Source organism: Rhinatrema bivittatum, chromosome 9 (assembly GCF_901001135.1).
Source record: "Rhinatrema bivittatum chromosome 9, aRhiBiv1.1, whole genome shotgun sequence".
Classification (NCBI taxonomy): domain Eukaryota; kingdom Metazoa; phylum Chordata; class Amphibia; order Gymnophiona; family Rhinatrematidae; genus Rhinatrema; species Rhinatrema bivittatum.
The window spans coordinates 171,546,326-171,571,212 of NC_042623.1; the positions used below are offsets into that span (position 1 = coordinate 171,546,326).

General features: G+C 45.0%; 1 protein-coding gene across 1 annotated transcript in view; it reads left to right on the plus strand.

The window, feature by feature from the left end:
• The window catches only part of LOC115099105 (retinoic acid receptor responder protein 1-like), a 53,292-nt gene extending 35,666 nt beyond the window's left edge, over positions 1–17,626 (plus strand). Inside the window, exons 4-6 of the mRNA XM_029616450.1 lie at positions 4,730–4,866; positions 16,563–16,625; positions 16,987–17,626. Coding sequence (XP_029472310.1) covers positions 4,730–4,866; positions 16,563–16,625; positions 16,987–17,136 — 350 coding nt within the window. The 3' untranslated portion in view covers positions 17,137–17,626. The remainder of the gene's footprint in view (positions 1–4,729; positions 4,867–16,562; positions 16,626–16,986) is intronic.
• Positions 17,627–24,887: the final 7,261 nt, after the last annotated feature.

Consider the following 24,887-nt stretch of genomic DNA (forward strand, 5'->3'; position numbering starts at 1 on the left):
AAGCACATTACATTCAGGTACTGTAGCTATTTCTCTGCCCAAGAAGGCTCACAATCCCTGTATCCAAATTGGGAGCCACTTTTTTTTTTTTTTTTAATTCAAAACAGTAAAAATGCCCAAAACCAAGTCTCAGCAGAAGTCTCATGACACCACCATTTCATGCATAAGCTTAAAATAAAAAGGGTAATTAGTTTTAAAAGTGCCAGTTAACTTATGCTAGATTTATTCTGTTTTATGGATGATTGTATTTGAAATATTCTAAAATATATATTATCCCAGGACAAGCAGGATGGTAGTCCTCACATATGGGTGACATCATTGGATGGAGCCCTATCACGGAAAACTTTGTCAAAGTTTCTAGAAATTTTTGACTAGCACACTGAGCATGCCATGATCCCTGCAGCCACAGGGGTCTCCCTTCAGTCTCTTTTTTTTTTCCATGTTGCTGTTAGCCTCGTGTTTCAGGAGCTCTGTGAGTTCTCTCACAAACTTTTCCTCACAGAAAAATTAATATTTTCGGTCAAAAAATACCCTACACGGGTCTCCCTTCGATAACCTGTTCGGTGAGTACTGTTTTTGGTCATTTTTTTAGTCTGTCTCTGTTATCTCACTTCGGTATCCGAAGGCCACTGTGGATTTTTTACCATGGCCATGGGATTTAAGAAATATCCAAATTGCCCCGGAACGATGTCTGTAACAGACCCGCTTAACATCTGTGTACTTTGCCTGGGATCAGGCCACAATATCCACACATGTTCCACCTGCGCTCAGATAACTCCGAAGGGCAGGTGTGCCCGACTGGACAAAATGGAGGAACTATTAATTAAGTTGACTTAGAAAATAGCCACTGCTATTACTAGCAACAGTAGCATGGAATAGGCCACTATTGGAAACAGGATGCTGAGCTTGATGGACCCTTGGTCTGACCCAGTATGGCATGTTATTATGTAGCAATGTGGTACATAAACAAACAGGGAGGCACAGGCTCCTATCTGCTGTGTGAAGAAGCAGTGCAGATTTGGGCCAGGGCCCTGGTACACTCTATGCATCTCAGGGCAACTTATCTAGCAGGCATACAAATTGTCCTAGCAGACAATCTCAGTCGACGCTTCCATCCCCACAAATGGTCTCTGGATCCCTGTGAGCGAGCAAAATCTTTCAAAGCTGGGGTCACCAACCATCGACCTATTTGCGTCCAAAATGAACCACAAAGTGGAAAGGTTGTGCTCCCTCCACAGCCGTCAGCAAACCTTCCCCAGGGACGCCTTTGCTCGCCCCTGGAACACAGGGCTTCTATATGCGTATCCTCCAATTCCGCTCATAGCCAAAACTCTCGTGAAGCTATAACAGGACAGAGGGTCAAATGATCCTCATAGCCCCATACTGGCCCCGACAAGTCTGGTTTCCCATACTCCTCAAACTCTCGATCAGAGAACCAATTCGCCTGGGCACAGCGCCCACTCTAATAACTCAGAACCAGGGCATGTTATGCCATCCCAACCTGCAAACCCTTGCCCTAACAGCTTGGATGTTGAAAGCTTGATCCTACAGCCGTTCAATCTTTCGACTCAAGTCTCTCAGGTTCTCATAGCTTCACGAAAGCCTTCTACACGTAAATCTTACCGTTCCAAGTGGACTAGATTTACTACGTGGTGCACTCAAAAAGGTATTGACCCTTTTTCCTGCTCCACTCCATCTCTATTAGATTATCTATGGCACCCCTCAGACTCTGGACTCCAGACTCCAGACTTCTTCTGTACATGTACACCTGAGTGCCATTGCAGCATACCACAAAGGAATAGGGGATGCCCCAATAACCGTGCAACCCCTAATGAGTTGGTTTATGAGGGGCTTACTCCAACTTAAGCCTCCCATTCAACCACCGGTTACAGAATGGGACCTAAATGTAATACTTGCAAGGCTCATGCGATCTCCATTTGCATTCCTGTGATGTCAAATTTCTTACATGGAAAGTCCTTTTCCTAGTAGCTATTACATCTGCTAAGAGAGTCAGTGAGTTACAAACCCTTGTCACATACTCACCCTACACAAGGTTCCTGCAAGACCGAGTGGTCCTATGTACTCACCCCAAATTCCTGTCTAAGGTGGTAACAGATTTTCACCTTAACCAATCCATAGTCTTGCCCACTTTTTTCCCAAGGCCCCACTCTCCAGGGTGAGAGAGTTTTTCACACCTTGGACTGTAAATGTGCGCTTGCATTTTACCTAGATCACACTGCAGTCCATAGGAAATCAATCCAACTCTTCGTTTCTTTTGACAAAAACAAGCCAGGAGTTGCAGTGGGCAAACAAACTCTCTCCAACTGGCTAGCAGACTGTATCGAATTCTGCTATGAAAAAGCAGGCCTTCCTTTCCAGGGGCAAGTAAAGGCACACTCAGTAAGGGCTATGTCAACATCCATAGCGCACTACCGTTCAGTACCTATTGCTGACATCTGCAAAGCTGCGACTTGGAGTTCTCTGCATACATTTGCAGCTCATTACTGCTTGGATAAGGAAGGAAGTCAAGACTCTGCCTTTGGACAATCTGTCTTGAAAAACCTATTTCTAGTATGATACCCAACTCCTTCCACAACTGCCTGCTGTGATTCAGGCTGCCTCATCTTAGTCAATGACTCCCCAGTTGTTGTGCCTATTGCACTTGTTGGGTGCCATTGACCTCTTAAAGCGTGATTCAGCCTGTAGCTTGCTAATCACCCATATGTGAGGACTACCATCCTGCTTGTCCTGGATAAAGCAGAGTTGCTTTCCTGTAACAGGTGTTATCCCAGGACAGCAGGATGTAGTCCTCACGAAACCCACCCGCCGCCCTGCGGAGTTAGGTCCGTTGCCATTTTATTTTTTCGCTCACATTTATTGCTACAAATGAGACTAGGGAGAACCCTGTGGCTGTAGGGATCATGGCATGCTGGGCATGCTCAGTGTGCCAGTCAAAAGTTTCTATAAACTTTGACAGAAAGTTTTCCGTGATAGGGCTCCATCCAGTGATGTCACCCATATGTAAGGACTACATCCTGCTGTCCTGGGATAACACCTGTTACAGGTAAGCAACTCTGCTTACTCTCAGTTTTTAAATTTATGCTTTCATAGGTGACTGCGTTCCTGATCGGAGCACTGATGCTACAGTCACCTAAGCAGATCTGCCACTGGCAGGAAAGCTCCTGTTTAACTGCTGCTACTATCCAGCACTATGATCAAGAGCCACAATCAACAATAACAAAAAAAAAAAAAAAACACTTGAAAATAAATTTTTAAAAATTGGAAACAACATTAATTAGATACAACATTAATTTGTCTCTTTCACAAATCAATGTCAAGATAGTAAACCATTCTTTTTTATGACAGGTTAATGGTCCTCTTTGAGGTGTTCAGTATTTCATAACAGGTTAAAGTGTTCCTGGATTAGTTCACCTGAATGCACAGAAATAAAGGTCAACAAACAAACAAATACAGCTCTCGACTAGCTTTCGGGAATCGGTGTTCTCTTCCTCAGATCAAATGAAAATGAACATATTTTGTTTTGAGATGAGGAAGGGAGTGTTAGCTACCAAGCGCAAGTCAAGAAATATGTTAAGTTAGTCCAATAAAAAGGTCATCACCTTATTTTTTTTTTTAACTAACAGTACTTGGAACGTCACATTCAGATGAAAGGTAAATAGTGATACATGCAACACATTTTGTTTTAAGCTCTCCTTGGGATTCTAGCATTGTTATTTTAAAGCAAAATAAGACTTCCTTCGTGAAATGTCCTTGAAAGAAAAAAAGTGTAGAGTTGATCAGTCTTGGCTGAATCTCAGCATTTTAAGAAACAATTTTTCAAGCATGACACTGCCAGAAGGCTAAATAAAGTGTCCCACTTGTAGGGAAAAGAACGGCCATTTGTAGGGGTACGGCCAATAGCATTTTCTTGTTTGGAGAGCTTTGTGAATATACAACAGGATATTATGAAGCGTTTCAACATTTTGTAGACATAATAATAGAGTAGGCCTTTGAATCACAAGCAAAGTCTGTGGTTTACAGTGTACACTGCAAAAATCAGTTTAAAATATTTTTTTTTCTAACTGTTTGTTAGCACAAAACGTATTGAGGACAATTTTCAAAGCCTTTAAAATGGCTTGGCTGAACATTGCCTTCCCTAGCAAGCAAACGTTTAGCCGTATTAAAAGGAGGCATTCGGGAGGAAGGGGGAAGGGCTGTATTTAGGTGTGGGGAGTAAAACAAAACTCAGAGGTTTGATTTTTCAGTCATGCGCTGTCTTTGTCCGCATTCGGCCACCTGCACAAATGGCAGGTGGAACGCGCATAGGCGATTTCAGTGCGCATGCGGTTTGGCAGCTGCTCATTTTCAAAGGGGAAAGACATGCGAAGATGAGCTGCAGTGCATGCAGGTAAAATGTGCCCGTGCACTCTGTAAATGCAGGTTCTTCAAAACCGCCTCCATAACGACTCTTCCCAGCTTTTGCATGCATGCTTCAGTAAATCTTTTTTTGTATTGTATATGTCTGTTGTGGTTTGTTTGTTTTGGTTTTTGTTTTTTTTTTTAGTGCTGTGCTCCATGAGAGTTAAAATTCCAGAACAGCACAGTGTAGCAACCATGTTAAAAAAAATGATTTAAAAAAAAAAAATCTTATGCTGGCGACATGAGCTGTTTTTCACTGGCCTGTGAGAAATCATAAATGTTCTCTCTTCGTTCTTTTCCTTTCACACAGACAGTTATGGGCATATTGACCCTTCTCTGGAGCCCCTGTGGCACCTGGCCATTGCTGGAAGCAGTTACATAATGTGGGAAAAGTCAGAAGAGAATTTGCATTACAACGTGGCACAAATTAAGAGCGTCAAACAGTGGGTAAGAGTGACCAGAAAATAAACTTTGTAAAAATAGGAAATGTAAGTATTGGGCCGTGTTTTCCCGTAAGCTTCCCCCGCCTTTTGTGCCTGTGAAGTAAGGGTTTGGAAAGCAAAGCTTCAGACCACGTATGCATTGTCATGATCTGAGCACTCACCCTGGGGCTTCTGGGGAACCTGAATCCTAGGTTCAAACCCCACCTTTACTGTGCCTACTGTTATCTGAGAAACTTGGGGTCGCTATTAGCCTGCTTTCCAAAAGGGAAGGCTGATGAGATTGCTATGTCTGTGTCCATTTGTTCTTTTTAGGAAATTTTTGGAGAGTAAAGCCCTAACGGATACACTGGAGGACCCAGAGGAAGCCCTATGCTTCCCATCAGACCTCTAAATGGAACAGAAACCCTAATCCTGGAAGTTTAAAAAAAAAAATTCAGGGAAAGGCTCAGTAAGCGGACCCAAAGGAAATCTGTTTTGATGTCTCTCCATCAAGGCAAGAAACAGAGATTATCCAAAATCAGCATCCAAGTCCAATGGGGCTGCTGCTGAGTAGAAAAATTGATGGGAAGCTGAGGCAGATGGCCAGCACTCCCACCGAAATAGGAGCGCTGGAGGTCTCCTCCATCTCCTGCCCCGAATGCAAATCACCTGAGGCCATCTTCCCTGATGGCTGGAGAGAAGAGTTGGAAACCGGGGTGGGTAGGAGTATGGGGCAGGGGTGTGGCCTGCTTGTTGCGGCGGTTGCTACCCCTGATTGAGCTGGATGTTCACTGGGATGCGGATACGGCGCTGCTCTCTGCATGGTGGAGGGGTGGAAGGGAGAAAAAGGGTGGAAAAATAAATAAATAAATGGATGAACTGCGTGGCTTGCTGGGCAGACTGGATGGGCTGTTTGGTCTTCTTCTGCCGTCATTTCTATGTTTCTATGTAAACCCTCGCAGCTTTAGAGCACTGCCCCGGGACTTCCCCAGCATTCACACAGGCCATGTACAAAGGCCCCGCAGCCAACACCTACCGCTTACTCCCACAGGCGCCACAACTGTGACTGAATCCCCCTTTTCCATGGCACCTGTCTCTTTCCCCTCACACAGACTTCAGAGGCCTCCCATGCACCAAATACTCATCCAGCAGGGAAGAGAAGAAGGATAGACAGATGCTCAAAAGAGATCCCCTGCACAGGAACAACCATTCTGCATAGTGCCTCTCTGTCACTGCTTTCCGCTTAGGATGTTTATAAAAAAAACTAAAGAGGCAGTCATGAGAGGAAGGCAGTAAGAGAGAGGGGGGAGGAGAAAAGGGAGAGCGGGCTGAGGAACCACTCCACAGCAATCAGAAGCTTATATCCTTGATATAATTTTTTTTTATTTTATTTGGCTAAGGAGCAGCTCCCTACTCTGGGCTCTACCTAGTCCCCTCTGGGACTGGGAAACCCAAAGACAGGGGGAAACCAAGGGCTTGGCCCTTAGCCACAAAAGGGCTGTCCTAGAAGACCTGCTGCACCAACAGTGAGTCCTGGAGGCAGAGAATACTGGAAGCTGCACCACCTTTATATAGTGGCAGTGATGTTGCTGAGAGAGTCTGTGTACTCTGCCGCCATCTGCTGGTAGGGAACAATAACCCACCTGTTCGGACTGTACTGGACTGGCATAGCAGGGCAAAATGGAAATTCCATTGGTTTTGCGTTTATTATTGTCTTGTGCATCCCATTTGCTCTGTGACTGAGCCAGAGTCCAATTAGAACTCTGCTTTAGAGCCAGTTTTGTATAAAAAAAAATTTTCTTGGGTCAACACTGTGGCAGTACTGTGCACTGCCATGTGGAGAGACCTAGTTTCAAAACCTGGCTCAGGTCTTCTGCTTCCTGGATTGGTTACTGGGGAGAGTTCATCATCACACAGTAGTGACATCCAGTGGCTGGATTTAGTGCTCATGAGTGCATGGATCCTGGCTGAGGAGTCTTGGTACAATAACTGAACTAACATAAGTTGGGAGAAAAGGGGGGAAAGCCCTAGGCAGTGGCGTAGCCAGAATTGATTTTTGGGTGGGTACAAGGTTAACATGTGGGCTGTAGGCATGCAGATCTGAGACCTACTAGTTATTTTCTTATTGATAAATAATGCCATATACTGCACCCTAGAATGATTTTCTAAGTAGTTTGCAACAGCCATTATGCATCATGCATGAAACTTTAAAATAATTTACCTCAATTATTTCAAGCACTTACCAGCATTAAAATTTCCTTATTAATCAGAATGTATTTTATATTTATTGCAGTTTATAAATGCACAAGTATAGAAAACATTCAGATCCAATCATGTAATAAAACAAAAATTAATGTATTCTTTCATGAACCGTCTTTGCAGAAAACCAGAAATCTTCATAAATACAATAACATATATTCCCTGTACGTACCTGGATCAGTCCAGACAGTGGGTTATATCCCCCGACCAGCAGATGGAGTCAGAACAGAGTTTGAGAGCGTCAGCATATAGAGTAGTGCACCCTCTGCTGGAGCTCAGTATTCTTCTGACTCCAGCAGATGTGAGTGGGGGGATCCACTAGCTCCCCCAGATTGACAGGGTTTCTTCATTTTTGGTTATTTCTTTCTTTTTCTCCACAGTATTTCCCTGTCTTATGTTTCTCTTCATTTTGGATCCTTAAAATTAAAAAAAAAAAAAAGTTTTCAATTTTTGAGGAGGCGTGTGTCTGTGGCTCTGCCTTCTCTATTCTGTACTCCTTTCCTCTTCCGTTGGGGTAAGTGGAAGTTTTTTGAGTTTCTTTCTCCACAGGTTTGCTTCTTTTTGGTGGTGCCCCGTGGATGCCGGTGGTTCCGGCCGCTCCACGCGTCGTTTGTGGGTCCTGTGGTTCGCAAGCTCCGCCCGCGGGTGTGTGCTCAACTGAAACGGGGGTTTTCCCCCGCAGTTCCTGGACCCCTTTGGCGGGTTGTTAGGGCCATTCCAGGCCCCCCCCGCGGCACTAGCTCGTTTTTGGGCCCCCCCCCCCCCCCGAGGCTTTTTTCCCGGTGCTGACATGCCGCGGTCCTCGAGGTGTGAGGCCTGCGGCGAACCGGGGAATCAATTTCTGAGGGAGGGGCTTTGTGAGCGGTGCTTCCCCGACGGGGAAGGCACTCTGCAGTCCTCCGGTGCAATTTCGGACCTGCCTCCTCCTCAGCCCGGGCGGCACGGGCCGGGAACAGCGGCCATTTTAGGGGGACAGTGTGAGACGGACTCGCTCCCAGATGCAGACAGGATTGCTTGCACTGGCTCTCAACAAGCTTTGCCCCCGGCGGGGGGTTTGCCCGACTGGGGCTTCCAGGACGGTCCCCCCCCAGGGATTCCAATTAGCTCCCCGTTTTTCTCACCTGATTTTTTTCTGGCAATGCACATGGCTTATTTGCAGGGTATGGGAGCGCAGGCGCCGAATCCCCTGGGGGCCCCTCCCCCCAAGGTTCCTAAACTTGCCACGGGGGCGGCTTCGCCGGTGAGAGACGACTTCCCGGAACCCCCGGAGGCGCATCCGGATGGACATACGGAGGGGGACGACCCTCGAGCCCTACGGATTTTTCAAAAAGAAGAGCTGGATGAACTCATCCACCATATTATTCAGGAGCTTGACCTCGACCCACCTCCAGATCCGCCGATCCCTGTGGCTCCTGCCGTCGCCACCTCTTCTCGCAAAGGGGATCCAGTACTTGCCGCCCTCCGTCCTAGGGCAAGGGCTTTCCCTATCCATGAGTCCTTTCTACAGCTTCTCACCAGGGAGTGGGACACTCCCGAGGCGTCCTTGAAAGTCACACGCGCCATGGAAAAGCTATACCCGCTCCCTGAGGATTTTTTGGATCTTATCAAGGTGCCCAAGGTGGATTCAGCGGTGTCGTCAGTGACCAAGAGGACGACCATCCCGGTCACGGGTGGAACGGCCCTGTGGGATACGCAGGACCGTAAACTAGAAACCTTCCTCAAGAGGGTCTTCGAAGTCTCCGCCCTAGGTATGCGGGCCGTGATGTGCAGATCGCTCGCGCAAAAGGGCCAGCTTACTCTGGGTACAGCAGCTTCTCACCTCTCAGGAGTTGCCCCCCGAAGAGGCCACCCAGGCGGACCGTCTGGAATCTGCCATAGCATATGGGGCGGACGCCTTGTATGATCTCTTTCGCGTAATGGCGCAGTCCATGGTTTCGGTTGTAGCAGCCCGACGGCTCTTGTGGCTTCGCAACTGGGCAGCAGATGCTTCCTCCAAGTCGAGCCTTGGCTCCCTCCCCTTTCGGGGGAAGTTTTTATTTGGAGAGGACCTGGATCAGATCATCAAGTCACTGGGGGAAAATTCGGTGCATCGGCTGCCGGAGGATAGACAGCGTTCCTTCAGGTAATTTTCTTCCGGTAAGAACCAGGGCCAGGGCACAGAGACGTTATAGGTCTTACCGGCAGTCCGGTTCCCGGACACAGCCGACAAGATCCCAGCCTTGGTCTCGTTCCTTTCGTGGGCGGAGGCCCACGAGAGAGGGTGCAGGGCAGGGAAATCCGCCCACAAATTCCTCCCAATGATGCCAAAGGAAGCCCACTTCTCACCTCCCTAGTTCGGAGGCCGCCTCATGGACTTCTTCGAGGAGTGGGCAGTTATCTCCACGGACCAGTGGGTGCTGGACACCATAAGAGACGGTTACGCCTTTGAGTTTGTCCGCCCCCCGAGGGACCGGATCATCTTCTCCCCCTGCGGTTCGGATCTCAAGAGGATAGCGGTTCAACAAACATTAGACCGACTGCAGGAAATAGGGGCCATCGTTCCCGTCCCCTTCGACGAGGTGTGCTTGGGCCACTATTCCATTTACTTCATCGTTCCCAAAAAGGACGGTTCTTTTCGGCCCATCCTGGACTTGAAAGAGGTAAACAAGGCCCTCAGGGTCAGCCGGTTCTGCATGGAGACTCTTCGATCAGTGATTGCCGCAGTGCACAAGGGAGAATTCCTCGCTTCACTGGATCTCTCGGAAGCATACTTGCACATTCCCAACCTGCCGGCTCACCGGCGGTATCTTCGCTTCAAGATTCTCGGTCAACACTTTCAGTTCAAGGCGCTTCCCTTCGGTTTGGCGACCGCACCTCAGACCTTCACAAAGATCATAGTAGTGGTGGCGGCGGCCCTCCGCAAGGAGGGTATCCTAGTACATCCATACCTAGACGACTGGCTGATTCGAGCGAAGTCCTTCTCACATGGTCAGACCTCAGTGGCCAGAGTAGTACAATTCCTACGCTCTCTGGGCTGGGTGGTGAACCTTCCAAAGAGTTCCCTTGTGCCCTCGCAACACCTGGATTTCTTAGGAGCGAGCTTCGATACCTGGCGGGGTATGGTGTTCCTTCGCCAGGACAAGGCGCAAGCCCTGAGGGAGCACGTGTCTCGGTTTTCGGCTTTGGAAGAACCAACCGCCTGGAATTATCTGCAGCTCCTGGGAGTAATGCCCTCCACCATCGACATGGTACCCTGGGCGTTTGCACACCTGCGTCCACTGCAGGCGTCCCTGCTATCCCGTTGGAAACCAGTCTCCCAGGAGTATCAGGTGATCCTGCCGCTTCCACCATTAGCCAGGAAAAGCCTGGATTGGTGGCTTGTCCCCTCGCATCTCGCTCGGGGAGTCTCGCTCGAGGTTCCCAATTGGGTGGTGGTGACCACCGATGCCAGCCTCGCGGGATGGGGCGCCGTCTGCGAAAGAAGCGCCACGCAGTGGACTTGGACGCCAGAGGAGGCAAAGTGGCCGATCAATCGCCTGGAAACGAGAGCCGTGCGTTTCGCTCTCCAGCGTTTTCTTCCCCTGTTGCGACACAGAGAGGTGAGGATCCTCTCGGACAACGCCACCACCGTGGCCTACATCAATCGTCAAGGGGGGACAAGAAGCAAGCATGTCTTCCTCGAGTTAACTCCCCTGATGGAGTGGGCGGAGAGCAATCTCGTCCGGATAGCGGCCTCTCACATCGCCGGGGTGGACAACGTTCAGGCGGACTTCCTGAGTCGTCAACAGCTAGACCCCGGCGAGTGGGCTCTCTCCGACGAGGCAATGCATCTCATCGTCCATCGTTGGGGGACTCCACGCCTCGATCTAATGGCGACCTTTCTCAACGCCAAGGCTCCACGCTTCTTCAGCCGCAGAAGAGAGCGCGGCGCGGAGGGGGTGGATGCCCTCGCCCTTCCGTGTCCGTCGGATCAACTGCTGTATGTGTTTCCTCCTTGGCCTCTGGTCGGCAAGGTTCTCCGCAGGTTGGAACATTATCGAGGGACTGTAATTCTCGTCGCCCTGGAATGGCCCCGTCGGCCATGGTTCGCAGATCTACTTCAGATGACGGTGGACGGCCCACTTCGCCTGTCCCATCTTCCTCATCTTCTGCGTCAGGGGCCGGTATTTTTCGAGCAGGCAGAACTCTTCTGTCTTGCGGCCTGTCTTTTGAACGGCGCCGTCTCCGCCACAGAGGCTACCCGGAGACAGTGATCTCAACGATGCTTCGTTCCCGCAAGCCTTCGACCTCCGTCGCTTACGTTCGAGTTTGGAAGGTCTTCGAAGCCTGGTGCTCCGACCGCGGGATCAAAACCATGGAGGCGACTGTCCCGCTGATCCTTCATTTCCTACAGGATGGTCTGGATAAGGGTCTCGCCTATAATTTGCTCCAGGTTCAGGTGGCGGCCTTGAATGTCTTGGTACAGAAGGACTGCTCTCTACCCCTTCAGCCGGATATCGCACGTTTTCTGAAGGGTGCCAAACCCCTACGGCCACCGGTCAGGGATCCTTTCCCTTCTTGGAGCCTCATCTTGGTGCTGCGAATGCTGTCGGGCCCTCCTTTTGATCCCCTGAGGGGGTCCTCCCTCAAGGACCTGACCCTCAAGACGGTTTTCCTGGTAGCCATCTCTTCTGCTCGCCGGATCTCAGAGCTCCAAGCCTTGTCCTTCCGGGACCCTTATCTGCATTTCTCCGACTCCGGGGTTTCCCTTCGTACGGTGCCATCCTTCCTACCAAAGGTGGTCTCGGTCTTCCACGTCAATCAAACTGTGGAGCTTCCAGCGTTCGCTCCAGAGGAACCCCGGTCTCTCCGGCTCCTGGACGTCAAGCGTGTGCTGCTCCGTTACCTGGAGGTTACCAATGACTTCCGGGTATCCGATCATTTATTTGTCCTCTGGTCAGGACCGAGGAGAGGTTCTCAGGCATCCAAGATGACTATTGCGCGCTGGATAAAGGACGCCATCTCATCGGCTTACATTGCGGCGGGGCGGGTGCTGCCTCGCAGCGTGTCGGCTCATTCCACGCGATCCCAAGCGGCGTCCTGGGCGGAATCTCGCTCCGTTTCCTCCCAGGAAATCTGCCGTGCGGCGACGTGGAAGTCGTTGCACACTTTTTCCAGACATTACAGACTACACCTGGTGCCTCAGTACACGGGTTCTTTTGGCGATCAAGTTCTCCGAGCAGGTCTCTCAGGACCCCACCCGGTTTCGGGAAGCTTGGGTACATCCCACTGTCTGGACTGATCCAGGTACGTACAGGGAAAAGAAAATTATTCCTTACCTGCTAATTTTCGTTCCTGTAGTACCATGGATCAGTCCAGACGCCCGCCACGAGGGGTTTCATTAGGTCCTGCTCGGATTCTTCCAGGTAACTTTCATTCTGTTTGTCTCTGATTATTGTTACTGTTCACAGCTCCTCACAAGTTGACTGTTGGTGGTCCCGTTGACCGTTTGTTTACTTATATTTTTCTCTGTTCCTTTTTGGGGACGGATCTGGATCCAAAATGTTGTGTTTTGCTTTTGGGCTTTGCTATGTGTAATACTGAGCTCCAGCAGAGGGTGCACTACTCTATATGCTGACGCTCTCAAACTCTGTTCTGACTCCATCTGCTGGTCGGGGGATATAACCCACTGTCTGGACTGATCCATGGTACTACAGGAACGAAAATTAGCAGGTAAGGAATAATTTTCTTATTAATCATCAGAACAGGTGCAGTGCAGAGCTAGAGCAATTCACATTACAACTAATGGAAAAATAAAATTGAAATTCTGGTGTCACCTCAGCAAAAAATAACCCTCCACTGCTGAAGTAACACAAACTCTTGCAAAGAAAGAGGCATCTAGATCCTTGCCATACAGTCACAGCACTAACTCTCAGGATTCAAATAACAGCAATCTTATGAAAAAGCAGCAATGCAAATACTACACCAGGCCCTAGAACATGAATACATCACCTACGGGACTAACAGAACAAGCTGGACTACTACTACAGAGAAACTACATGCTAGCAGAAATACTGCACTTCAGTCACACACAGGCAAAACAGGCTGATCTTTACCTAATATAAAAATAAGAGACTACAAATTAGAAACAGAAACATTCAGATAAAACCAAAATAGCCTGAGAAACTAAAGTCTCTGAACAGTGGAATACTGAAGAACGAGCAAAATACAAAAATATAAGAAATGCACATTCCCAAAGATGGCATATTTTAAATTGCTAACATCTCAAAATATATATATTTTTAAATCTTTGTTGTCTGATCTTTGTATTTTTCTAATCAGTTGGTCCTGGTCTCATTTTTTCCTATTTTTTTCCCTTGTTGCTCATTTCCTAATTCCTTTTCAGTGCCTTTCTTCTACTACTATCTTCTTCCCTTCCACACACACACATACATGCTTTCTCTCACAGACTCCCTCACACACTCGAGCTCTCACTCTCATATGCTCTCTCCCCCCAACACACATGCTCATATTCTCTGCAGACACACATACAAGCTCTCACTTTCTCACCCCTCCCCAGTCTTACATTCTTATGCACACATAGATGCACATCCAGACTCCCATTCTCACCCACACACACAAACCTAGACTCCCATTCTCACCCACACATACACATATTCACGCTCCCATTCTCACCCACAAACAAACGCAGACTCCCATTCTCACCCACACATACACATATTCAAGCTTTCATTCTCACCCACACACAAACCCAGACTCCCATTCTCCCCCACACATAAACAAACCCAGGCTCCCATTCTCACCCAGACACAAACCCAGGCTCCCATTCTCACCCATATATGCACATATTCAAGCTTCCATTCTCAGCCAGACCGAAACCCAGGCTCCCATTCTTACCCATATATTAAAGCTTCCATTCTCACCCACACACAACCTAGGCTTCTGTTCTCACCCACACATATGCACATTCAAGCTCCCATTCTCACCCACAGAAAAACCCAGGCTCCCATTCTCACCCATATATGCACACATTCAAGCTCCCATTCTCACTTACACATACACACATTCAAGCTCCCATTCTCACCCACACATACACATTCAAGCCCGCGCACAGCTTCCGCTCCTCCCCAAAGCAGGAAAATCAGTTGGCTTCTCCTGCTGCCACGGCCTCCTGCTATCTTTGGGCCATACGGCCCACCAATTTTCCTGCTTGGGGGGGGAGGAAGCGGAAGCTGTGCGCAGCACTTCTGCTCCCTCCCCCCCCAAACTGGAAGATCGGTGGGCCATTTGGCCACAGGAGAGACCACGCCCGTTGCTGCTCCATGGCCATGCAAATGCATAGAATGGCATATCCGGTCGCGCAGGGCCTGGGTCCTCTTCACTGTTGTGGGGATGGGATCCTGCGATGGCCTTGCAGTTCCGATACTCCACTTCCGGTTCCAGTTGGGTGGGCCTGGGTTCAAATTGGGTGGGCAACTGCCCACCCAGGTCCACCCGTGCTATGCCACTGGCCCTGGCTAGTTGCAAATAAAAAAGGCATGAATTTCAGATCCCAGCCCATCTTCTGAATGAGCTGGAAGGCCAAAGGAGTGGGAAGAAACTATGGAATAAAAAAAAAAGGGATGATAAAGCTGAGTAGGAACTATGGATGGGCAAGCTGTATGGACTTTATCTGCCATCATATTCTCTGTTTGCTGCCTATTAGTGCATGTAACTAAGAACATAAGAAATTGCCATGCTGGGTCAGACCAAGGGTCCATCAAGCCCAGCATCCTGTTTCCAACAGAGGCCAAACCAGGCCACAAGAACCTGGCAATTATCCAAACACTAAGAAGATCCCATGCTACTGATGCAATTAATAGCAGTGGCTATTCCCTAAGTAAGCTTGATTAATAGCCGTTAATAGACTTCTCCTCCAAGAACTTATCCAAACCTTTTTTGAACCCAGCTACACTAACTGCACTAACCACATCCTCTGGCAACAAATTCCAGAGCTTTATTGTGCATTGAGTGAAAAAGAATTTTCTCCAATTAGTCTTAAATGTGCTACTTGCTAACTTCATGGAATGCCCCCTAGTCCTTCTATTATTCGAAAGTGTAAATAACCGAGTCACATCTACTCGTTCAAGATATCTCATGATCTTAAAGACCTCTATCATATCCCCCCTCAGCCATCTCTTCTCCAAGCTGAACAGCCCTAACCTCTTCAGCCTTTCCTCATAGGGGAGCGGTTCCATCTCCCTTATCATTTTGGTTGCCCTTCTCTGTACCTTCTCCATTGCAACTATATCTTTTTTGAGATGCGGCGACCAGAATTGTACACAGTATTCAAGGTGCGGTCTCACCATGGAGCAATATAGAGGCATTATGACATTTTCCGTTTTATTAACCATTCCCTTCCTAATAATTTCTAACATTCTGTTTGCTTTTTTGACTGCTGCAGCACACTGAGCTGACGATTTTAAAGTATTATCCACTATGATGCCTAGATATTTTTCCTGGGTGATAGCTCCTAATATGGAACCTAACATTGTGTAACTACAGCAATGGTTATTTTTCCCTATATGCAACACCTTGCACTTGTCCACATTAAATTTCATCTGCCATTTGGATGCCCAATCTTCCAGTCTTACATTGATGATGATGAAATGATAATGCACTACAACAGGGTACTTGCTGCTTTGAAACATATTGCACCTGGTCTGATTTGGGGTGGATCTTTACACTCCCATGGCCACTGTGTGTTGTCTGGAGGGTGATGACTTCTAGCGCCAAGAAAATTCATGCCACACAGCTCTGTTTGGCTGTTCCTATTAGCCAGGTCACAAATGCAGGCATCAAATGCACTTTGTATGTTGAGAGCTAAATAGTTGTCAGCTGGCTCCATTTTGCAGGTCAGGCTAATCCAGTCTTGGCTTTACCCTACTGCGTGCTTGAACTTACAACCATACATTTACAAGGGAAGCTAGAACTACAATTCCATGCATGAAGTGCAATAAAAGCAGGACTGAATCTACTTTTCCTGGAAACAAAAATGGAATTAGCTGCTAACCCTAGAGTTGAGTGATAGACTTTTATAAACATTTGCTCATAGTTAAGGGAAAAGAAGAGCAAATAAAACTGTCTGTACTCCTGAAAAATATAATCACAAAAGGACTTTTAAACATTAAAACTTGGGTCCAAAATTAGGGCTGCCAAAAGCACAGGGCATATGTATGACTGGCTGAGTAACAGCCTTGGTGAAGAAGACAAGATTATCAAATATTGCTTAAATGGTGACCCTAAACTGCAAGATTGTAAAAGGTCACAGCTTGACCAGAAATTGAAAATGAGACCCAAATCTCAAAAGCTAAAAGAATCCGTGCTCTAAAGTCAAAGCAGGGAGCAGATCATGCTGAAGAGGGTTAGAACTACTTCTGGAAAAAAAATAAACATGTTTTTTAGTAAAGCTTACTAAATCTCCTTACCATCTTTTCCCCCTAGATAAGAAGAGATGACTTTATTGACTTTGACTACAATATTCTTCTTCATGAAATTCCAACCCAGGTAAGTGTCTGGTAATCCTTAAACAGCTGACCTTGCTTATATCATCGCTGCATTCCATCTGCAGTGAAGCTCAAATTTAGCACAAGCAGGGTGAGAACCCTTACCTATAATGAGGGAACTGGAGCAGCAGGGCAATTGTTTTCAGAGGAAGGTCCCAGTTTAAAACCAAACAATATTTGAGCTAAGTTAAACTAGAAACTCAGTTCAGCACTCTTATTTTAAGGAGAGATGTCTTTCTACTCCTAACTGTGTTGAATTTTGCATTAAGCAATGGATGCCTTTTTTTTTTTTTTTTTCTTTTTTTTGCTGACGTGACATGCAGGGCAGGAGTAATCTCTTCTTGAATCTGTCCTCCCCCCAGGAAATGGTACCATGTCAAATGCGGATAGTCTGGCACCCAGAACAGCCCATGAAAGTGAAATATTACTGCTTGCCTGTGCCGCGCTCTGAGGAGGAGGAGGGATCTGGAATAGAATCCAAGGAAGGATCGGCTTCCTATGGGAATTTTTAACCAGAGATGTGCAATGTACAATTTTAAAACATAGAAAGTGATGCACTTCATCTACAATACTACAACTAGGACTTAATGAAAAAATGTTTATCATTTAGTAATTGCTCAGATTTGTATTGTAACAATATAGCTTAAAGTAAACTGAGTTGAGGACTTTGTCTATTCTTGGCTTTTTTTCAAAGTGCCTTGGGTGTTACTGCGCAGCTCAAGGAAGCGTTATACAGTATGGCAAAATTTAGAAGAGCCCAGTCATTTTAGTATATTTGGTTCAGACACAGAATGGTAGATTTGTTGAATTAATATTTTTATGAGCACTATATTTTGAACAAAGTTTAATATAATTGGGCAAAGATTTGTCTTGGGGAACCTCTTCCTTCACTGCTTTCTTCCAAGATCACATGTATTTCGGTCCACTAACAATATTTAAGAAAAGAAAAAAAAACAATTTTGCTGATCCCTAAGCATAATAGCAAAGATAGCACTGTTTAGTGAACACTATTACACTTTATGTACGCTGAGTAGATTTCCAAATCTCTGGGGCAAAAGGATAACAGTCCTGTGACAAATTTAAGTTATTTTATGTAAACCTAAATAAAATATTTCTACCTAATAAAGCAAAGTTTTACTAATAAAGTTAATCAAGTACAAAGTTGGGACACATTGGACTTTGTACCCGTCTCCCCCTCTTCTTTTAATCAAATGTAATCAGTAAAGTACATTTGCCACATTTATAGAAACATAGAAATGACGGCAGAAGAAGACCAAACGGCCCATCCAGTCTGCCCAGCAAGCTTCGTACTTTTTTTTTTTTTCCTCATACTTATCTGTTACTCTTGGCTCTTAGTAACCCTTTGGTTCTATTTCCCTTCCACCCCCACCATTAATGCAAGGAGCAGTGTTGGAGCTGCATCTAAGTGTAATATATAGCTTAAATTAGTTAGGGGTAGTAACCACCGCAATAAGCAAGCTACACCCATGCCCATTTGTCTACCCAGACTATGCGACTCAGTCCCTGTTGGTTGTTGTCTGTATATAGATCCACTTTTCTTCATCCCCCCTGCCGTTGAAGCAGAGAGCTATGCTTCTACCCCATCTTCAAGTGTGCTCTCATTCTCTTAAGCATCATAAAGGAAAACCTGTGCACAAATGACAATTATACGGATAAAAGCCAAAATAGAAGTTTCTGTGGAAAATAAGGGAAAGTATTTTTTTGCCCTAGTTGGTTCTAGGCAGTTTTTGGTCAGTAGATATTCAATGACACAACATAGGCTTACAAAGAAAAAAAGAGTCAAATATCTGAATGCCCATTGTATATTGTACTGTACTAAGTGAGCATTCAAAATCACATTTTAAATTAACATTTGTATGTAGAATCATATTTGGAATTGCAAAGTTTCTTACTATGGTGACAACACTTGGTACATGCTGCTATGGACCACCATAATACCCATGCAAGCAGTTACTTGCTTATGCACCTACTTATCAGGTCATATTTAATCATTGGTCCTAATGTCCCTTTTTTTTTTTTTTAACCTTTTTATGCAAATTAAATTGTCACAACTCCCAACAATGAATTTTCCATCCAACAGCAGCAGCAGTCTGAATCACCCGCCATAACGCTATGCCTCGCGTAGGGCTCTGCAACAGGGGTTGACGTTTCACCAATATTGGCATGTCATTCCAGAATGTCACGCCACATCATCGTGCTCATTACTTCCAAACTTTGCTCACTTAGTACAATAGGTTGACAACAGCTGGAGAACAACTGGCCCATCCTATCTACACTTTTTTCTTATAGCTAGTGGTTTAAGTCTCCTGCTTTGGCAATGGTCAAAACTTAATCATGTCCTCAGCGGGGTTGTGTAGCAATGTATTAACCCCCCACCCCGGAACAATCTGAGGCCACAGGTTACAACGCTCAGACCTTGCACCTTGGATGTTAGCCAAAAGGACAAATGCAACACCTATCAAGATGGGGGAAGATTATTTTTCCCACTGAATCAGCTTTAGTCAAAAAGCATAAATAAAGACCAGCTGCCAGGCCTAGAAACTTGACTGCTTGTAGGAAGATAGCACTCCTTGTCACTCCCCATCCTAAGCCCTCAGCCCCACTCCCCAGATATGTATTTCCTATTCTTACAGTGAAATTTTAAACAGGTTCATTATCTGTGACCTTTGCACGTAATTGCTTCTGCTGAATTACAACAAAGAGCCAACAGTTTTGAGAGAGGAGAAAATAAATATGCCCATAAGATGGGCAATCAAGCAAAACAAACGATTTAATCAAATGAAGGGTTTTGGTGCATCATCTCCATTGATTATACAGAACATTACTGGGAGGATGGGCTGTTATTTCATCAGTTTATAAAGATAAATTACAATGCTTTTGGTTACATCTGTACTATAGTACTGGAAGCCAGTGGAATAAAGAGAAACATGTCAGCTTCTTGGATATTAAGTGAACAGAAACTGCCTATAGTCCTGAGTAGGATTGCTACATACAGAGTACTAAATAATCTATGTCGACAAGATTGTCACATCTGAAGAGGGGAAACCTTGTAGATTTGTGTACTACATCATTTTGTTATTGGTCTTTTTAAAGTATATCAAACTATGTTGATTTTCAGAGTTTGTTAGGTTAGGTAATTATGTTATGTTCTTAAGTCAGACTCTTTCAAGATTGCACCTTCTATAGGATCATTGGCTCACCTTCATTCTGTGGCTCATAGGAAGTCAATCACCCTCTTCACAGACTTGAGTGGTGCAACACTTGTTAATATCTGTGCATGTGTGAGATGCTTCCACTTTATGGCAGGCCTTGCCTCTTGCATAATATAGATGATCAGGAAGAGGAAACTGCTAGCATTAAAAAGAATAGAAATAGTCATCAGTAAGAAACCTGGAAATCATTGTGAGGGGGAACATGCTATTTTAAGAAATTTACTAAGTGCATCTCTAGAAAGCCTTAGGGCTTTAATACATCTGTGTTATATGGATATTTATCAAGAAAGGTATTAACTAACCACCCAGCATTTCAATGATACAAATGTTTGTGAACCCCAACTATAATAATGAGAACATAAGCATAAAAACTTCATCTTTTTTTTTTTTTATAACTAAAGGTTTTATTGAAAGTCAGTAAACACCATAATTAATAAAATATACAACCAGTAGCATGTATGTGACTCATTTTTATATGTCAACATGAAAGCCCCTCTCCACCTGCAAACAATGCAAAAAAAAGTTGTTAATCCAGCTGAGTTCCATGAAGCTACAAACTCAAAAGCAGCACAGTCATCCTGTAAAAGGTACGTGCATCTAAGCACAAATAACATTAACCATTATTAGTATGTGTGAATACACAGATCAAAAATCAGTTAGATGAGTGAAGGAGGCTCGGTTAACCGTCTGAATAACAATAAATCAGGTAAAGATATTCCCGTGATGGAGGCATAAATTCTAAAGCAAATTAACAGGTATACTTCTCCATCTACACCATAAAGTCAGTAATACCCATAATGTGGAAAAAATTTGGAAGAGAGCCAATAACCAAAATATAACTAAAGTTAAGGATATAAGGAGGAGAAATGGACCAGACATGGTTAGGAGCAAGATTCCCCCCATTTCATAAAGGGACCCCATATTTTTTGAAACAGATTTACATATATGCAGGGCAGCTGTGATAGATGCCATCTGGCAGTAAAAATATACTCTTTGTTGTACTTTTTGTAAGGAAGGAATTTCAGGGCATTTCCAATTCAATGCAAGTTCACAATGAGCTTCAATAAAAACTTGTTGGCAGAGCCGTTGATATTTCCTCAGAATCTGCAGTGGGATATTAAGGAAAATAAAACCCATGTTATATAAGTCTCCAACCCTTAAAATCTCCTCTAGCCATGTGATCACCAGTGCCCAAAATAAGGAAACCTTCTTGCAGCCCAACAGATGTGAATAGAAGTGCCTACTTCACCACATCCCCTCCAACAAAGGTCACTAAGGGAAGGGTATCGACGGTGCAATTTGTGCGGTGTAAGATGCCATCTCACAAGTTATTTATAACAATTTTCTTGTAGCACCGCAGAGATGGAACATTTCTGAATGGACATAAACACCTGATCCCAAGATTCTGATGAAAGCTTTCTCCCCAAGTTTTCCTCAGAAAACTTGGGCAGAAAGGGTTGTCTAATAGGCCTTTAAGGAGAGAGTACATTTTTGAAATCAAACCTCGTTTCCTATCCACTTCTCCATACAAGTGCTCAAAGAGAGTTTTCTCTTGTGCTTAGGCGGAAGAAATCTCCGGGGATCGAAGAAAGTGACACACCTGATAATAGGTCAAAAAATCTAGTTTATCTAATTTATACTTGGCCTTAAGGTCATCACTTGACAAAAGGGAGCCCCCAACCATCATATGTTCAAATCGTGTTATACCTCGAGTTCGCCATCTCTGAAAGGCCTTATTAAGGTATCCTGCTGAGAAGTTCTTATTGTGAAATAAATGAGAAGAGTAAATATAGTCTCTCCTCCCCACTAGCTGAGCCTTCCATTTGGACAATACTCTCAATGTGGTGTGTAAAGAAAATGGAAGATCCCCCCCCCTCCCGGCACCCAGGTATCTTGTGGCTGCCAGGACATTGCAATCAAAAGACAGGCCTTCTAAGAACATAAGAAATTGCCATGCTGGGTCAGACCAAGGGTTCATCAAGCCCAGCATCCTGTTTCCAACAGAGGCCAAACCAGTCCACAAGAACCCACTGTTTGGGCGTGGTAACCCTATGCATATCTAAAATGGCCCGCAATTGAGCAGCTGCATAATACCAATCCAGGTTCAGTACCCCCAAAACCCCCCCCCCCCTTCCCTTGGCTGCAACAGAAGAAGACGTGATACCCTCGGAGGATGATTCCTCCATATAAAGCCAAAGGTTTCCTTCTGCTATGTGTGCAGGATAGCTGAACTAATGAAGATTGGAAGAGTAATAAATAAATACAAAAAATGTGGGATGATGTTCACTTTTACAATCACAATCCGTCCTAGCCATGAAAAATGTTCCCTGTCCCACCTAAGAAGGTCTCCCTCCATGGTTTTCACTAATGGGCAATAATTCAGAGCGAAGAGCTCTTGCACATCAGGTCCAATCTGAATTCCCAAATATTTTATGGACCTTTTTTTGCCCATTTAAAAGGGGAAATGGTTTTCAGGAGACTAGCTTCACTTTCTTCTAGTGTAACGTTCAATATTTTGGATTTATCTAGATTGACTTTAAATCCAGAAACTGAACTAAAGATTTTAAGTTCACTTTCAAAATTCTGCAGTGAAAGCAAGGGCTTTGTTAGAGTAAATAATATATCATCACGAAGAATGATATTTTGAGGTTCATATCCCCTCTCTGTATACCTCAAATCCCCTCAGAAATTCTAATTCTATGAGCAAACGGCTCTAGAAATAAGGCGAATAAAAGCGGAGATAGAGGGCACCCCTGGCGTCTCCCTCTCCCCATGGGGAAGCTGTTACCATACCCCCCATTAACTTTAACACATGCATGCGGTTCATTATATAAATGTTTTATCCAATTTAGAAAAAAGGGACCGAATCGCGTCTTCTCTAGCGTAGAAAAGAGAAAAGAGAAAAGGCCAGAGAACCATATTGAAAGCTTTATCAGTGTCAATAAAGAGGAGAAGAAAAGGAATATTCTTAATCCACCATAAAATATCTGTGACTTTCCAGACGTTATCAGCCACCATGTGCTGTGGAATAAAACTGACCTGGTTTCTGTGCACTAGTGCTGAAAGTACAGTATTCAATTGCCCAGCTAGTACTCTGGTTAAAATCTTAAGATCTACATTAATTAGAGAGATTGGATGATAAGAATTGCACAGAGTTGGATCGCTGCCCGGCTTAGCTATAATTGTGATCCCCACAATATTTGAATGTTGTGGGAGAGAGCTTCCATCCCTAATACTATTAAAGAATTTCATTAAATGGTCTATGAGCATGGTGTGAAACTGTTTATAATAGCTTCCCATAAACCCATCCAGTCCTGGGGATTTCCCATGTTTAAGGGATTTAATTGCCAGCAAAACTTCTATTGAACTAATGGGTTCTTCCAAATATTGTATTTGGTCTTCTGACAGAAAAGGTAGAGAAACTGACTCCGAGTAACCTGAAATGCCTGAATCGATGGTCCCATCCCCACTATATAAAGAAGAATAGAAATCGGTAAAACATTCTCTTATAGCAGGGGTGGTGGTGGTTATTTTCCCATTAGCATCCTTTATCTTTGCTATGCTATTCTGGGTAGATAGAATCTTTAGTTTCTGTGCCAAAATTCTCCCTGCCTTATTGCTCCCTTTGTAGAAGGTCTGTTTAGTGTATTCAAGCATGAATGCTATTTGAGCAGATTCCAAATCATTTAATTCACTATGAACAGCATTCACTTGCCTTAGCACCAAGCAGCTTTGTGATTTCATGTGAAGATGTGAGAGAGTTGCCAATCTATCTAGCAATGCATATCTGTGCTTTTCCTTCTCTCGTTTGAAAAAAGAAGTCTGAATTATAAAATAACCCCTCATTACAAATTTAGAACATTCCCGCACAATTCCAGCAAATACCATGGGGACCGAGTTCGCTTGAAAGTATTCTTTAAGCTTAGTACTGATGGACTTACAAAATCCCTCATTCTGGAGCAAGCTATCATTCAAGCGCCAATATCTTAGGCCAGAGTCCTGCATAAGTTGAAGAGAGATCCAAATAGGGGCGTGGTCTGACCATGTAATGTCTCTGATCCCAGCCTCCAGGGCTCTATTCTGTAATAATTTGTCTATTAAAAAGTAGTCAGTTCTTGAATATGTCCCATGAGGCGTTGAGTAGAAAGTATAAGACCTAGATGTGGAATAACTCTGTCACCAAATATCTACAGTTCCCCATCTGCCTATCAAGGATGTCAATTCTTATCATGCTTTAGTGCCAGAAGTTAGCCTCTAATGAGATGTGTCAAGTCTGGGATTTCTGACAAAATTAATATTCTCCCTCCCCCCCTCCCCCCAATATTACCAGTCTTTCGGCATGATTTCCAAGCACATTATCTAATACTCTCATAAACGCGTATTGATCTGTATTTGGGGAATAAATGTTCAAAAAAGTAAAGGTCTCCCCACTAATTTTTAATTTCAGAAGTATTTATCGCCCAAAAGGATCAGCAACATGATGGAGATATTTGTAAATGAGGGTTTGAGAAATAACAATGCCTATTCCAGCATACTTCGTACCTTTCGTACTGGCTGCTAAATACTTACTAGGATACCCTTTAAGATTCAGTACACGCTCATGCCTCCACTTTATATGGGTTTCCTGGAGCAGGGCTATTGAGACCTTACAATGCAATAAATCTTGTAAGAAGAGATGTATTTTCCTGTAAGAGTTTAGCCCCTTAACTTTAAGGAACCACACCCGCACAGACCTCATGGGTTCGTGGAAAAGAAATAAAATAATTACTCCATATTACCCAAAAATCAAAACTCCTCACTGTACTACATTTCCATACAATTACTTTAAATGCAGGTGTACCTCCCTCCCTTTTTCCTTTAAAACCCCCCCCCCCCCCCCCCCCAGCTACCTCATCCATACTTTGGACACCTCCCAGCTCATGGGGCTAGTCACATAATCCAAAGAAACCTCCTCACCACAAACACCCCCCCCCCCCCCCCCCCCCGTAACCCAGTACACAAAAATAAAAAAGAAGAAAGAAAGAACCTCC